This window comes from Cervus elaphus, chromosome 27, assembly GCF_910594005.1.
Source record: "Cervus elaphus chromosome 27, mCerEla1.1, whole genome shotgun sequence".
Lineage (NCBI taxonomy): Eukaryota > Metazoa > Chordata > Mammalia > Artiodactyla > Cervidae > Cervus > Cervus elaphus.
In genome coordinates this window covers 38393992-38411082 of record NC_057841.1, presented here as the reverse complement: position 1 = coordinate 38411082, position 17091 = coordinate 38393992, and the positions used below count along the sequence as shown (strand labels likewise).

General features: G+C 38.2%; 1 protein-coding gene across 2 annotated transcripts in view; it reads right to left on the bottom strand.

Moving 5' to 3' along the window:
* USP14 (ubiquitin specific peptidase 14) overlaps positions 1–16753 on the bottom strand; it is a 36499-nt gene extending 19746 nt beyond the window's left edge. For both annotated transcript variants that reach the window (XM_043888932.1, XM_043888933.1), the window contains exons 1-5: positions 16418–16753; positions 11359–11504; positions 9875–9907; positions 1635–1739; positions 638–741 (exon numbers count right to left, since the gene is read on the bottom strand). In XM_043888932.1, the coding sequence (XP_043744867.1) occupies positions 638–741; positions 1635–1739; positions 9875–9907; positions 11359–11504; positions 16418–16433 (404 nt within the window). In that variant the 5' untranslated portion in view covers positions 16434–16753. The remainder of the gene's footprint in view (positions 1–637; positions 742–1634; positions 1740–9874; positions 9908–11358; positions 11505–16417) is intronic.
* Positions 16754–17091: the final 338 nt, after the last annotated feature.

Here is a 17091-nt window from a genome sequence, read left to right as displayed (position 1 = left end):
GCTGTATGTGCTTGGTCATTCAGTTGTGTCCAACTCTTTGCAACCCCACAGACTATAGCTGGCCAGGCTCTTCTGTCGATGGGGTTCTCCAGGCAAGAATACTGCAGTGGGTTGCCATGCCCTCCTCCAGGGGACCTTCCCAACCTGGGATCAAACCCAGGTCTCCTGCACTGCAGGCAGATTCTTTACCATCTGAGCCACTGGGGTAGACCTTACATGCTACAATATCGATAAACCTAGAAAACAGTATGCTAAGTAAAAGAAGCCAGTCATGAAAAGACCATATAGTGTATGACCCCATTAATATGAAATGTCCAGAATCAGCAAATCTGTAGGACAAAAAGTATACTAATGGTTGCCTAGAGCTGGAGGTGGGAAAGGTCTAAGAAGAGAGTATGAGGGTTTTTTCTGGGCAGGGGCGTACTCTGAAATTACATTGTGGGATACTTGCATACTCTTGTGAATATAATAAAGACCATCTACTTGAACACATCAACAAGGTGAATTTTTGATGGATGAATTATATCACAATTAGCTGCTAAATAAACATATATCAAAGTGCAAAAGAATACTACTCATCCAAATGTGAACCTTCTTTACCCAAAAAAGACATAAAACAATCTCTCCTCTGTCTTACCTTTTAAGGGCATCTTTGAGTTCAGGCACAGAACGAATACACTGAACTGTAGCATTCATGTAACAAGTATTACCAAGGTTTGTCAATCCACATGGTAATTCCATCTGATAAGGAAAAGGAGTAAATCAATTTTATAAAATAACACTGCAAATATAAATCACTAAACACTTTCAAGCAAATATAATTTACCAACTCATACCAATTTATATTCCACCCCAACGTTTTATTTTCCTAACAAAAAAATTTTTACTTGCATCATGCTGACAATCATTTAGTGTTTTAATTCCCGTCTTGAAAATAAAAAAAGAATTTTATCAGTCCTGCCTCCTCTGTAGGTTTATCCCTAGAAGAGGGTAACAAAATATATACAGAAATACTTCAAGGAGACTTCCCATGTGGTCCAGTGGCTAAGACTCAGCACACCCAATGCAGGACGCCCAGGTTCAATTCCTGGTCAGGGACCTAGATCCCACATGCCCCAACAAAGACCAGGCACAGCCAAAATAAATAAACAAATTTAAAAAAAAAAAAAAAACACTTCCAAAAAACAAATGGTACTATATAAATGCTGGGTAATAAAAACGATAATAATATTTGACAAGAATGTGTTGGCCAGTTTCTAAACTAACACTGCATTCTTAAATTAAGGGTAAACTATGTATTTTCACCATGGAAGGTTTTGAGAATTTAAATATCCCAGCATTTAAACTATGTAACTTCTTTAAGCTTGTTTTCCCGGAAAATAACAGTAAACACTTTAACAGCACTGTCTGCCAGACGCATTTATTACAGATATTAATGACTTTGTAATGAATTGTTCAATTAGAAAAGGATCCCGTGAGCCAATTTCAAAAACAAAACTCTGGTTTACTGCTGATAACATGCATCCTGATGTCGATTAAATCCTCAAAATATGCAGATGCTACTTTTTGAAAGTCATCTGATTAACTGTACTTCTTAAAAAGTAATAATCAGATATATAAAACATATGTCTTACAGCCGATGCTAACTGTTCTTCTGTCATGTCTTCTACAAAGACAGTTTTAGCTGAGGGTTCCTCAGGAAGAGCATCTGCTGACCCCATCATTAGTACAGTCATTCCCTGTTTAAAAAAAAAAAAATTTTCATGAAAACTCAAAAGCTGACCATGTTTATCTTCAAGGAAATAAGTCAGACACAGAAAAACACATATCACATGCTTCTGTGTGCCAGCAAAGGTAAATCTAGACAGATTAGTGGTTGCAAGCGCTGAAGATGGGAAAAGAGACTGTCTGGAAATGGGAACGCATTTCTTTCTGGGGTGATGAAAATATTCCAAAATCAGACTGTGGTGAAGGTTACACAACTCTGTAAATACACTAGAAATCATGAAATGCTAGCGTGCTGCTTCAGGCCAAAGGTCACCTGCAGAATGCTGGAAAGTCTGTATCTTGACTGTGGGAGTGGTAACATGACTGTGTAAAGTTAACCAAATCCATGAAAACTCTCAAGTAGGTGAATTTTACTCTCTATATACTATATTTTATTTATACCTCAATAAAGCTAAGGACAAAAACACTGTCACAAAGAAAGCTGAGAATGTTTTCAATATCGGAAAGGAGAGACTTCTTCTCTCCCTAACACACTAAGCAGTGATAATATTCTTCCTATGAAAGTCTATTCTGTAACTGTAACCATTATTTACAACTGAACAGAAAAATCTCCACTGTTGGAAATTATCAAGCCAAATATATAAATTAGTTCAAAATGTCTAATTTTATAATTCGACACATTATTATCCTAAGGAAACACTGATTCAATACAGATGTAACATTCCACACAACAGAACAAAGAAGACTGTCACCCTAAAACTCATAATCTTGAAATGTGGACATCGTATGCAATATCTTAATTGGAAGACATGAACACCTGAGAAAAAGAGGGTAGAGAGGTTTAAAAAGAGGGGAGAAAAGTCAGAAAAATGTATTTTTTAAGGAAGGCCAATAAGATAAAAATATCTAGATGAGGATTAAATTAGGAAATAAATAAGGTCAACAAACTCAAGCCTTATGAGTACCTATGACAATCATTCTATCACCTATTATTTTTACTTATACTTTTTATAAGATAATAGCAAAGGAGTACTAAGCAATCACTAAAGAATTCTTTTCCAAAGACAACTGTCTCAGGAAAACCAAACATTTGAAGAATATACTCGCAATAGTCAGCTAGAAAATACAACTGAAAAGAATGAATACCAAATTAAGAGTAAACATAATAAGAAATATATAATATTTTAATAAGAAAACTATAAAGCTTTACATAAGGATATTAAAAAACATCTAAATAAGCTGACGGACACAACAAATTTCTGGACTGGAAAAATTACTATAAAGATGTGATTCCAAATTATCATATAAATTAAATCCCTTCCTAAGACTTTACAAAATGATTCATTCATGCAATAAACTCATGCCCATGAAAACAGCTAAGAAATTTCTGAAAAAGAAAACTAAAACAATATCTTTAAAATTATTAACAGATTACATATGAAGAAACGTTGAAGATAATAATTTAGGAAAATATTCTAGTTCTTCACCTTATGACATGCCATGCCCAAAATGAATTACAAATTGAGGACTTAAATGTAAATAAAATAAAACAAGTATAAAACATCCAAGTTAATTTTTTTAAAATTTTGCCATTTTGGAAGATTTTTCTAGAATTGACATAAAAGATGAAAGGACTAATGACGCTAACTATATAAATCTTAACACTTCCCCATTACCACAATCAAAATTTTTACAAACTTAAAAAAAAAAACTCAAGTGTATATGGATACAATAGAAAAATGGACAAAGCAGAAAACAAAAAAGGCCTAAAATTAATAAATCAAATAAGCTTCTACCTTAAGAAGCTAGCACAAGTATATATTAAAATCAAAGGAAATAAAGCAAAGAGGGAAAAATCAATTAAAATAATAAATGAACAAGCAGAAGATGACTCTATGAGGAGCAGGAGAAATCAATGAAACTGAACAACTTCTCCCTGGATGACAGAGACAATGAGCAAGAAATCACAATTTGCCAATACGGAGCAGGGTAGAAGGGGATGTTGAAATGACAGCATTGCAGAGTCTAGAATTAAAGGTTATTAAGAGTATAGTATCAATTCAACAACTGATACAGACCAATTACCTAAAAAACACAAATTACCAAAACTGGTGTGAAAAAAATGTAACATTTGAAGAGTCCTACATTTATTAAAGACATTAAATTCTTAATTAAACATCTTCCCACAAACAAAGCTCCAAGCCTAGAGAACATCACTGGAGAATTTTCTGCAACAGTTTCAGAATATGAACTTTCAGAAAAGAGGGGAGACAGGACTGCTTCTGACTCATTTTATAAGGCAAACATTACACTGACAGCAAGCCTCAGAGACAGTCCAAGAAAACTACAAACTGTAGTTTTCACACAAAGAAACACAATAATTTTAACAAAATACTACCAGTAGAATCTGAATTATATTTAAAAGAAAATACATTAAGATTAGCTAACTATTCAAAAAAGGAAGCATAGTTCCCTGCATTAAGAAATTAAAGGATAAAATTAACATTTCAAAATATATGGAAAAAGTATATGACAAACTCAACTCATATTCATGATAACTTTCTACAAACTAGAAACAGAACTTTCCTTAACCTGATAAACATCTATAAAAAAACCTATAAATAATCTGTAAAAAAAAAAAAAAAAAAGGAACCAACAATCTACAATGGGTAAAACTCAGAGCAAAGAATATTACCAGTGATAAACAGGAACAGTTCATTTTGATCAAAGGTCAACTCACAGAGCTGTAACAATCCTACACATGCACGCACCTAAAAACAGATGCAACAAAACTGATTCAACTGAAGGGAGATACAATCAAATCCACAAGAGCTGGAGACTATGACACATTTAATAAAAGACACAGATAAAACATCAGTTAGGATAGAAAGAACACGAAGACTATACACCAACTTGACCTAACCGGCATTTACAAAACATTTTACCCAACAATAGCAGCATACCTTTATTTTTTCAAGAGCACAGAAAACATTCAAATGAATGCAGTAAAACAAATTATCAATAAATTTCAAAGGACAGAAATAATACTGGATATGTTATGTGACCATGACAGAATCAAATTAGAAATAAATAACACAAACATATTAGAAAAAGCCCCATATAACTGGAAAATGAAATACAGTTCTAAACAATCCATGGCTCAAAAAAGAAATCACAAGGTATATTAGAAAATATTTTAACTGTATAATAAAAACACAGCATATCACAACCGCTAGATTCAGCTACAAGTGCTTAAAGAAAAATTAGTAATAATAGTTTTAAATGTCTATAAGAAGAAAATAGGTATTTTTTTTAAAAATCAATAATCTAGGCATACACCTTAAAAAGCAAGAAAATGAAGTAACTTAAACTCCAAAGAGAAAAAAATAAGAGTAAATATCAACAAAATAGAAAATGGGTAACATGTAAAATCAGCAGTCAAAAACCGAACAGACTTATGATCCTTACCAACACTGATCAAAATATTTTTATTGATAACAGGAATAAGAAGGAACATCGATAAATGATGATGATATAACAGGATAACTAACCATTTCAGATACGAGGGACAACTTTATGTCAATAAATTCAACATATTTAAAATAAGCAAATTCCTTGAAAGAAAACTCACAAAAACATTAAAAAAAAAAAGAAATCAAAATAGTCTGGTGCCTACTATAGAAACAATATCAAATTCCCATGAAGAAAACCCAAATCCAGATGTAATTATTGGTAACTTATTTCAAATATTTACAGAAAATAATACCAATCTCACACAAACTCATTCAGAAAACAGAAAGGAAATACTTCCCCAACTCTTTTAAATGAGTGTCCACATAATTCTGATGACAAAGTGAGGATAATGCAAAACATTATGCCTCATCAACACATAAAAATATCTTTGGAAATATGAGAAAACTAAATCCAGCAATAAATAAGAGATAAATACATATGATTCAAGTGCGTCTGTCCCAGTATGCAGTTCTCACAGTGTTGTCTATGAACCTCGGAGGTCTCTCAGCTTCTTTCACGGAGCCAGTGAAGTCAAAACTATTTCAATAATACCAAGATGCTATTTCCCTTTTTCAAATGTGGTGACAGTAGGTGAACCCTGAACTTCCAGATGTTAAAGCTGGGTTTAGAAAAGGCAGAGGAACCAGAGATCAAATTGCTAACATTTGTTGGATCACAGAAAAAGCAAGAGAGTTCCAGAAAAACATCTACTACTGCTTTACTGATTACGCCAAAGCCTTGGCTGTGTAGATCACAACAAACTGCGGAAAATTCTTCAAGAGATGGGAATGCCAGACCACCTGACCTGCCTCCTGAGAAATCTGTATGCAGGTCAAGAAGCAACAGTTAGAACTGGACATGGAACAACAGACTGATAGCTGTGAAAGAAGTATGTCAAGGCTGTATATTGTCACCCTGCTTATTTAACTTATATGCAGAGTACATCATGTGAAATGCCAGACTAGATGAAGCACAAGCTGAGATCAAGATTGCCAGGAGAAATATCAATAACCTGAGATACGCAGATGATGCCACCCTTATGGCAGAAAGTGAAGAGGAACTAAAGAGCCTCTTGATGAAAGTGAAAAGAGGAGAGTGAAAAAGCTGGCTTAAGACTCAACATTCAAAAAATGAAGATCATAGCATCTGGTCCCATCACTTCATAGCAAATAGATGGGGAAACAATGCAAACAGTGACAGACTTTATTTTCTTGGGCTCCAAAATCACTGCAGATGGTGACTGCAGCCATGAAATTAAGAGATGCTCCCTCGTTGGAAGAAAAGCTATGACCAACCTAGACAGCATATTAAAAAGCAGAGACATTACTTTGCCAACAAAGGTCCATCTGGTCAAAGCTATAGTTTTCCAGTAGTCATGTATGGATGTGAGAGCTGAGTGCCAAAGAACCGACGCTTTTGAACTGTGGTGTTGAAGAAGACTCTTGAGAGTCCCTTGGACTGCAAGGAGATCCAACCAGTCCATCCTAAAAGAGATCAGTCCTGGGTGTTCACTGGAAGGACTGATGCTGAAGCTGAAACTCCAATACTTTGGCCACCTGATGTGAAGAACTGACTCACTGGAAAAGACCCTGATGCTGGGAAAGATTGAAGGTGGAGAAGGGGACAACAAAGGATGAGATGGTTGGATGGCATCACCAACTCAATGGACAGGAGCCTGAGGAAGCTCTAGGAGTTGGTGATGGTCAGGAAGGCCTGGCGTGCTGCAGTCCATGGGCTCACAGTCGGACACAACTGAGTGACTGAACTGAACAAAGAACTGAGTTATCAAGCCATGAAAAGACTTGGAAACATAAATGCATATTACTGAAGATGTCAATCTGAAAAGGCTACAGACTGTTTAATTCCAACTATACAACATTCTGAAAAAGGCAAAACTACAGAGACAATAAAAATATCCATAGTTGTCAAGGGTAGAGAGATAAACATGTACAGCATAGAAAATTTTTAGGATGGTGAAACAACTTTCTATGACACTATAAATGGTGAATACACATCACTATACATTTGTCCAAACCCACAGAACATACAATACCATGAGTGAACCCTAACAAACCATGGACATTCGATGATAATGATGTATCAATGTAGGTTCATCAATTTAACCAATGTGCTACTCTGTGGGGGATGCTGATAATGGAGAAAGCTATTCACACATGAAGGTATAATAAAAATTACAAAGTACCAATTAAGTTAAAAAAAAAACACTTCTGCATACCAAATTTATGATAGCTGTCTTCACAATAAGCTTGCACGAACATTTGTGTTGGAAACCTGTCTACTTGCCTTTTTTGACAAAATACAATTTCTACTTAAAACAACTGACAAATTATGGGTTTTTAGACTTGAGTATTTAGTAACATTTCCTTAAAAATGAAGAAAGTGAGCTAGTAGTTTCAGGGCAAAGTACTGACAATATTTATAGCTGCCAATGACAAAATTAGAGCTTTCAAGTGAAAAGAATTTTCCATCTGTCACTATGCACCTGACAATTTTCTAGAATTAAAGACTTTTCTACTGAGGTTGGTAGTGATATTAACAAATGCAATTTTGAAGAATTATATAATGAAATGCATGAGCATTTCATGAAAGTACTTACTTGAAAGTAAGATCTAAATAACTCAGAAAAACAATTTTTCCAAATGACCAATATATGATGTTTCAAAGTCATTCATGAGTGGAAGATCCATTCTTCAGTGCAAAACATAGATTTTTAACGTACAAAAGGTCACTGATGTGGTTTCTACAACATTAAGTTCAGTTCAGTTGCTCAGTGTCCAACTCCTTGCAGCCCCATGGACTGCAGCACACCAGGCATCCCTGTCCATCACCAACTCCCGGAGTTTACCCAAACTCACATCCACTGAGTCGCCGATGCCATCCAACCATCTCATCCTCTGTCATCCCCTTTTCCTCCTGCCTTCAATCTTTCCCAGCATCACGGTCTTTTCCAATGAGTCATCTCCTTGCAGTCCAAGGGACTCTCAAAAGTCTTCTCCAACACCACAGTTCAAAAGCATCAAACAAATCAATAAACCAGCTACCATGTGTTGAGTTTTGGTGTACTATCAAAGAACGTTCACGATTTTAACTGAAAAGACATCTCCCTTTTCCAAATATTTAACTGTTATGAGACCAGATTTCTCGCATATACTTCAGCCAAAGCCATATACCACAACAAACTGAGAATGCAGAAACAAAACTAAAAATTCATTTATCTTCTATTAAGCTAGACTGTCAAGAGACCTGAAAAAATGTAGAACAAGACCATTCTTTCACTTTTCTTTGCTGTTCTGAAAAAAAATGTTTTTAATGAAATTAACAGGTTAACAGGTTTGTTACTGCTACTTTTAAATGAATATTTTTAATTTCTCAGCCTTAATTTTTTTTAACTTTTTATTTTGTATTGGGGTACAGCCAACTGATTAACATCATCATGACAGTTTCAGATGAACAGTGACTATATACATACATACACATGTATCCATTCTCCCCCAAACTCCCTCAGTCTTAATTTCTAATACAATAAATATTGATATAACCCATATATATGAAATTCTGTGGGGTTCAAAAATAATTTGAGGGTGTAAAGAGGTCACAAAGATTAAGAAATCTGAGAACAGCATGTCAAAAATGCAAGGTTTAACAGTGAAAAACCAATGAGACTAGCCAGATTATCAGAATAAGAAAAATATGATCCTTTCAATAAGCAGAAAAAGCACTTAAAATTCAACAGCCATTCATAACTTAAACGGTCTCAGTGAACTAGTAAATGACAAAGATACCCACTTCCACCACTTTCTATTCAACACTGTATTAGAAGTGCCAGCAATGAAATAAGGCAAAAACAGAAGCAAGTCATAAAGACTGGAAAGGGAAAAGTAAAACTGCCTCCATTTGCAAACAGTCATGCTTATGTTCATAGAAAACCCAGTGAAATCTATGAAAGAACTACTAGGAACTAATAAGTGAATTTGGCAAGGTCACAGGAGAAATATAAGTTGTATTTTTATAAACTAGCCACGATCACTGGAAAACAAAGATTTTTAAAGTATTGTTAACAGCTAAGAAATAAGTTCCAGAGTCTAACTAACAAAAACCATGCAAGATTTCCATACTGAAAAGTTATCTGAGCTAAGAGAAATGGACAACTATACCTTATTTGAGGATTTCGGTACTTAATACCTTTATGATGTTCAGTCTCCCCAAACTGAACTGCAGATTCAATGCAATCTAAAACAAAATTCTAGGAGTCCATTTGTAGGAACTAATTCTAAAATTATAAGGAAAAGCAAAGGAGCTAAAATAATCTTGAGGAAATAGAAAAAAGTTGGAGAACTTACACTACCTTATTTCAAAACTTATTATAAAGCTTCAGCAAGCAAGACCATGTGGTAGAAGATTAATCAAATATATCAATGAAACAAGAGTTCAAAAATAGGCCAACAATTGATTTTCAAGAAAGACTCTGAGGCAAATCAATGAGAAAAGGAAAATATTTTCAACATGTGATGCTGGAACAACTGGATATACAGACAAAAAAAAAAAGCCTTAAAAATAATTTTGTGTAATAATTAGGGAATTGCATTACAATTACTGTTAAGATAATACTCACATTTTTCATTTTGATGTTCCCCCAATCATCGTCCTGTTTTAAAGACAAATAATAAACATTTAACCATCCCTGTATAATCCAAACATAATCTAACAATCAAGTAATTTTAGACTTCTACTTCAAAATAAAAATTTTCTGCATGCAGATTTAAAAATTACTGTAACCAAAATATTTTTAAAGAAACAAAAAAAATAATGCAGCCTTAAAACTAATAGGTCTAACAACTGTTTAAACTACATAAGATACCATCTAAAAGACAGTAAACTTGCAGCACCAGAAGTACTGAAACACTTGATGATGACATATGACAAATGCTAACTTTCTGCATGTTTGGAACCAGCAGAGCTAAGAACAATTTACGTGATAAGAACAAAGAACAACCTAGGGAATGAAATAGGTCTACACAATTAGGATGATTATACAACTAATCACCCAAATCAAGAGACCTGGAGAATGAAAGTGCTCCTACCAATTATACCAGGAGAGTAAAGAAGACCACCCAAGCAAACTAACCATTACTAACACTTGCTGCGTCCACAAATATTTCTCAGGACCTAAATTTCACACCTATGCATCAATTAACAAATACTTTAACTTCTGTATGTTCATTTAATGGAGAAGGAAATGGCAACCCACTCCAGTACTCTTGCCTGGAGAATCCCACGGACGGAAGAGCTTGGTAACCTACAGTCCACGGGGTCGCAAAGAGTCGGACATGACTGAGCTTTAAACCATGTTTTCTGAAATGCTCTGATTGGCACAGATATTTTGTCAGCTAAGCCCTTCCTTTCACAGGAAGTCAGTTCCATATCAGTTCCTTCCTTTCCACAGAAGGTACCAGGCATTCCATATGCTACCCTTGGGTGGTGCTACTATCTCTTTTTAGACATCATACTTCGAAGGCAAAAGTAAGTTCCTAAATCCCTTCTCAATTTAAGGACTATTACTGCTAATCAAAAGCAATGGTAACTATATATGCCCCCTGAGATAATGTACTTCTCCAAGGTCATACAAAGTTGGGAAGTGAACCCAGATTTGCTTGATCTTTAAATTCCATGTTCCTTTGGGCCCTTACTTAAACCTCTCTGGTGATCAGTTTCCTCGTTTATCAAATACATAAAATAATTTACTTTCCTCATTTTTAACATACATACAGTTGAAAACAAAAGAATAAGTATTCTTATATTGTTTTATTGCCCAGTTAACAGGGGTAGCCAATCCTCATCTCTTAAACAGTGTGATCACTGTAAATGAACTAAAGGAAAAAGTAAGTTGTATTCATTGATACCATGCATTTAATATAAAAACATTATTGCTGCTCAACAGCAGTGTTTTGAAACAGCTACACTGTTCCTTTCTTAATATGAGTAAGTTTTAATCCCATAGACTATCTACTGTCACCAAATAAAAATACCTCAAATGTTACATTTTCTGGTGTTAATTATTTTCACAAGGACATAATGAGAATTTCGACTACATTTTACCTTCAGTGTTCCTCCTTTCACCATAACTTTCTGTCTGGCCGGCTGGACTCCAGTCAGTGCAAAAAGCTGAGCCTTGAACACCATTGGAGGTTCATCAGTATTCAGTTCTACACCTTCAAATTTCTCCTTTCCCCATTTCACAGTAACTGCAAACAAACCATAATTTTGTTTTCATTTACAAAGTAACAAGGCTTAAGATTTAGAAGATCCTTAGAACTATTAGGCTAGTTCTTGACCACCAAACTATGTCACTAACCTTTTTACTCTACTAATGCTTACCAAATCAGAAGTGAAGTGAGTGCAAAAGATCTTGGATAAAATTGAACTGGATCTAATCCAACTCTGCTTCCCTGGTGGCTCAGACGGTAAAGCATCTGCCTACAATGAGGGAGACCCGGGTTTGATCCCTGGGTTGGGAAGATCCTCTGGAGAAGGAAATGGCAACCCACTCCAGTACTCTTGCCTGGAAAATCCCACGGATGGAGGAGCTACAGTCCACAGGGTCCCAAAGAGTTGGACACAACTGAGCGACTTCACTCACTCACTCAATTCAACTCTCATTTGATAAATAAGGAAACTGAGACTTAAAAGAAACAGACTGATTTATTAACTTCACAAAACTAGTCAGTAAATATTCAAGGTTTCTGAATCCTCCTCCAATAATATATGCAAAAAATGACGACACTGAAACACCTCCCAGAATAAGGTTCACAGGCTTCAAAATGTGTTTATTTGAACAATCATTAAGATCAGGTAAGGTCTGCTTCCTGAGCAAGAGGTGGTCAAGTATTAAGAAAAATCCAAGAATTCTCTGGCGGTCCAATGTTGAGGACTCTGCTTTCACTGCAGGAGGCTGCATCTGATTCCTGGTTGGGCAACTAAGATCCCACATGCCACATGGTGTGGCCAAATTAAAAAACAAAAAAAAAAAAAGAGAGAGAAGTCAAAAAATATACCTGAATCATTAAAAAATATAGAAATCCTACTTCACAGCCATTCAGATGGCTACTACAAAAACAACATGACAAACACACACACACACAGAAAATAACAAGTGTTGGCAGGAATGCAGGCAAACTGGAACCCTTGTGCATCTCTATGGAAATTTAAAAATGGTGCCACCACTGTGGAAGTATGGCAGTTCCTCAAAAAGTTAAGCACAGAATCACTACTCAACGATCCAGCAATTCCATTTCTAGGTATATATTCAAAAGTATGGAGAGCAGGGAATCAAACTGATACTTACACGCCCACGTTCATAGCAGCATTATTTAACAATAGCCTAGAAACAGGAGCAACCCAAGCGTCCATCAACAGATGAATCAATGAACAAAATGTCGTATATACGTACAATGGACGTTATTCAGCCTTAAAAAAATAATGAAATTCTGACACATGCTACCACATGTCTGAAACTTGGAGACATTATGCTAAGTGAAATAATCTAGATAACAAAAGGATAAGTACTATATGACTCTACTTATGTGAGGTACCTAGAGTAGTCAAGTTCACAGAGACAAAAAGTAGAATGGTGGGTGCCAGTAGAATGGTAGAGGCTAGGGAGAAATGGAAACGGGGAGTTATTGCTAAATGAGTACAGAGTTTCAGTTTAGGAGTATCAAAAATTTCCGGAGGTGGATGGTGATGTTTGCATAGCAATGTGAATGCACTCAAGGTAAAAAATTGTACACTTAAAAATGGTTAGAACTATTGAAAGTTATGACCAACCTAGACAGCATATCAAAAAGCAGAGACATTACTTTGCCAACAAAGGTCCATCTAGTCAAGGCTATGGTTTTTCCAGTCGTCATGTATGGATGTGAGTTCTTCTATAAAGAAAGCTGAGCACCGAAAAATTGATGCTTTTGAACTGTGGTGTTGGAGAAGACTCTTGAGAGTCCCTTGGACTGCAAGGAGATCCAACCAGTCCATCCTAAAGGAGATCAGTCCTGGGTGTTCATTGGAAGGACTGACGCTGAAACTGAAACTCCAATACTTTGGCCACCTCATGCGAAGAGTTGACTCATTGGAAAAGACCCTGATGCTGGGAGGAATTGGAGGCAGGAGGAGAAGGGGACGACAGAGGATGAGATGGCTGGATGGCATCACCGACTCGATGGACATGAGTTTGAGTAAACTCCGAGAGTTGGTGATGGATAGGGAGGCCTGGAGTGCTGCAATTCATGGGGTCACAAAGAATCAGACATGACTGAATGACTGAACTGAACTGAATTACATATACTTTAGAACATGTTACATATACTTTACCATAATAAAAAATTCAATCAATCTCATAAAATAGCTACTTTTGAAATATGTAAAAATAAACTAGGGAATTCCCTGATGTTCCAGTGGCTAGGACTCCACGCTTTCACTGCCCAGGGCCTGGGTTCAATCCCTGGTCAAGGAACTAAGATCCCCAAAGCCCCATGGGCTGCCATTTAAATAAACATACTAACTCCAGGATCTACACAGTTTGTTTCCACTGAAACCTTTATACCTACTCAAAATGAGAATCCCACAACTAGTAGTTGTCTGATTTCTCTGATTACTAAAATCAGAATGTAAAAAAGTGACCCTCCAACATCCCAGGCAATCCAGAGATTAAGGCTCCATGCTTCCACTACAAGCGGCTTGGGTTCATTCCCTGATCAGAGAAATAAGACCTCTCATGCCATGCAGCGCCATTAAAAAAAAAAAAAGTGTGACCCTGACTCCAAATCCCAGTTCAATCAATGTTAGCATTCATTCAGTGATAAACCCGGTAGAAAGCATTAGGGAAACTCTATGAACTTACAATTTAATAAAGCAAAGACAGAAAAACGTTAAAACAATCAACAATGTGAATATTACAAATGCCAGAGGAACACAAGGTAATGCTTCATGAGTGAGGAAGAACACCCTGGAGAAAGCGATACTAGAAGTTACCACTATCGACTTTGAGTCTGAAAGAAGAAATTAGGTGTTAGCCTGAAAATAAGAATAAAAGCATTCCTGGAAAAGATACTCAAAAGCATAAAACAGCACTGGTATCCTGAGAGACAAGTAATTTCCAGAGTGATGGGGAAGCAGCTGAAAAAGGAGAAATGGACCAAGGATCAAGTCAGGGAGGACAACTTAAGTCATGTTAAAATGTACAGGCTTTGTGTTGCACAAAATGCGCAGTCCCTGAAAGGTTTATAAAAGCCACTTTGGTTTGAACATTAGATCACTCCAGCAGTGACAGAGAAAATATAGGTTTGAAGACGGAACAACTACAATCACTGAGATAAGCCAGAAACATAAAACAATAGCACAAACAAAAGATGAGAGAGGAAAAGATCAAAACAGTAAGAGAAAAAATGAAGATGAATATATCTGAAATTTATTTAACTATGTCACTGTGGCCAAGTTAAACTTTTCGCCTACCCATAAAGGACAATTATACCAGTACCAAAGGATTATGTTCAAGATTAAAACAAAGCAATATGTATAAAAACCTGAGCTTTGCACCAAACACAAACGTATTTACGGCACTTACCCTTCATCATATATGAGACTGGACATTTAATTCTTTTTTACTAAATCTTATGAATCAGTACTTAAAAAAAATTTTTTTTTTTTTTTTTAAATATAGGGCTTTTCACAGAACCTGGAAATAAACAGATTCTCAATATGGAGATGTCAAAGGAAGAAACCTTAGAAATCTACTTCAGTTCCCTCATTTTGGAAATAAGAAAAAGATCTGATTAGATATTTAAGATGGAACTTAATTTTTAAGCTAGGAAGTTTGGTGAGTACAGGCATTTTTCGAGGGGAACAAAGACAGGGATTGGTTTAATTGCGAGCCTACCTGTGTGCTTAAGTAGCAGCATGCACTGATATTTACCCACCATGACTTAATGCCCATTAAATTTTTTATTGCGTAAATAGAATATTTCAAGTGTTAATTGTTATGGCTTTCAGAAAGAGGTTGAACTATCATTATTAAAGCATTCAGGCACACAAGAGTTTTGAGGACATTACTCTGCTGTGGTTCCCCCCCTTCTTTTCTACTTCATCTCCACCTTTCCCCCAAACAAAAAATCATTATTAAAGTATTTAATTCAAAATTCTAGAATATCAAGAATCCACCTCGAGTTTTAAATATTATTCTTTTGTTTGATGTCATTCTTTCAAAATGCTAAATGTTCACGAAAGGAATTATGATAGAGTGTCAACCATAGCCAATGAATCACACACCCATAGCTAACTGGAACCACCACAGAGGTTTTAGGTGCCATTTTGAATCAAGACTGGGAGACAGCAAGGTCCATTAACTCCAGTAAAAACGTGATCCTGCCTCACACACTGGACTACCATCACGCCAAAGGGTGGGGGGTGGGGGGGGGGAGAAACTGTCAAACGCCAATCAAAATGAAATGATGCCCTTGCCCGCGGATATTTGTTTTCCTTCACCTCTTAAAAGCTAACACTGTGCTCCGGCCGTGGAAGCCCAAAACAATGTTTCATGAAACAAAAACGAAGCAAAAAGGTAAGTTCGCCATCTGCCTCGGGATAAAACTGAAATTGATACAAAAGGGGCGGTGGCAGCTCAAGAAGTAAGCCGAGGGAAATCCCAAGAACGTCGAAGGCTAACCTCCCATCCCCGGCCCCTCCACCACTCCCTGGGCCAGGCTTCCCCTCCTGGCCGCCCCTCCCTCCCGCGGCCAGGCTACCTCTCGAGAAGCCCGGGAAATGGCACCGCACCTCCAGCCTGGTCCACCCTCACCCCAACCCGCAAGCGAGGACAGCCGCGCAAACTATTCTGCAGAGTCACCACTCGGAAGGGGCCGACGCGAGCTGCTTCCCCACCTCGCCCCCTGCGCCCACCCCACCCACCCGGCGGCGCCGGGGGCCCCCGGGTCGCCTCACGCCGCAGGGCCCGGAACTCGAGCGAGAGAGGAAGGGGCGCGGGGTCCCTCGGCGCCGCGGTCCCCCCCCCGCCCCATGCTCGGCCGGGAGCCCGCCCCGCGGGCCGGGCCTACCCAGCGGCCTAGCCCCGGGCGGGACTGCGGGCGCGCGGCGAGGAGGAGCTCACCGGAGTAGAGCGGCATGGCGGGGCGCGGGGGCGCGGCGGCGCGGGAAGGCCGGGCCTGGCAAGGACGACGAAGGGAAGGGGCCGCGAAGGACCTGCGGTGGCGGCCGAGGCGGAGGCGCGGCGGTGGCGGTGGTGGTTGCGGCAGACACGGGGCGACAAGAAACTCATTCAAACCGGCCCCTGGCGATGACGCAGCAGCACGCCGCCCGCCTGCCGAGCCACCGGGCGATTGCGGGGAGGAAGCGAGGCGGGGCCTGCGGGTGGAGAGACGAGGGCGGCGGGAGAGGCGGGGCGCGCGCGGCCCCTGCGCCGCACAGGTGCGCGCCTGCGCACTGCGCCCCGCCTGCGCCCACAGGGCTCGGGCACCGCCCCGCCCCGCCGGGCCGCAGAGGGAGTGGGGGCGACCTGGTGTCCCTACGGCAGCCTCTTCAAAGTCTTCTGCCTCTATTTCCGAATGGCGGGGCGGTGCAAGCTGCGGCTTTATTCTTTCTACTAAAGGAGCCAGGAGAAAAGCCTTGCCCCGCCCCTCAACTTGGTCTTCTTATTAGTGAAAATGTCTAGCCCTCCCTTTCAGGGTTTTGCAACAAAAATTAACATCAAGGTACTTGGAGAGTATTTCATATAGGCTTGTCTTGGTTTTAACGTGTTACTGTTGTTCCTAACACCTGTTTGGA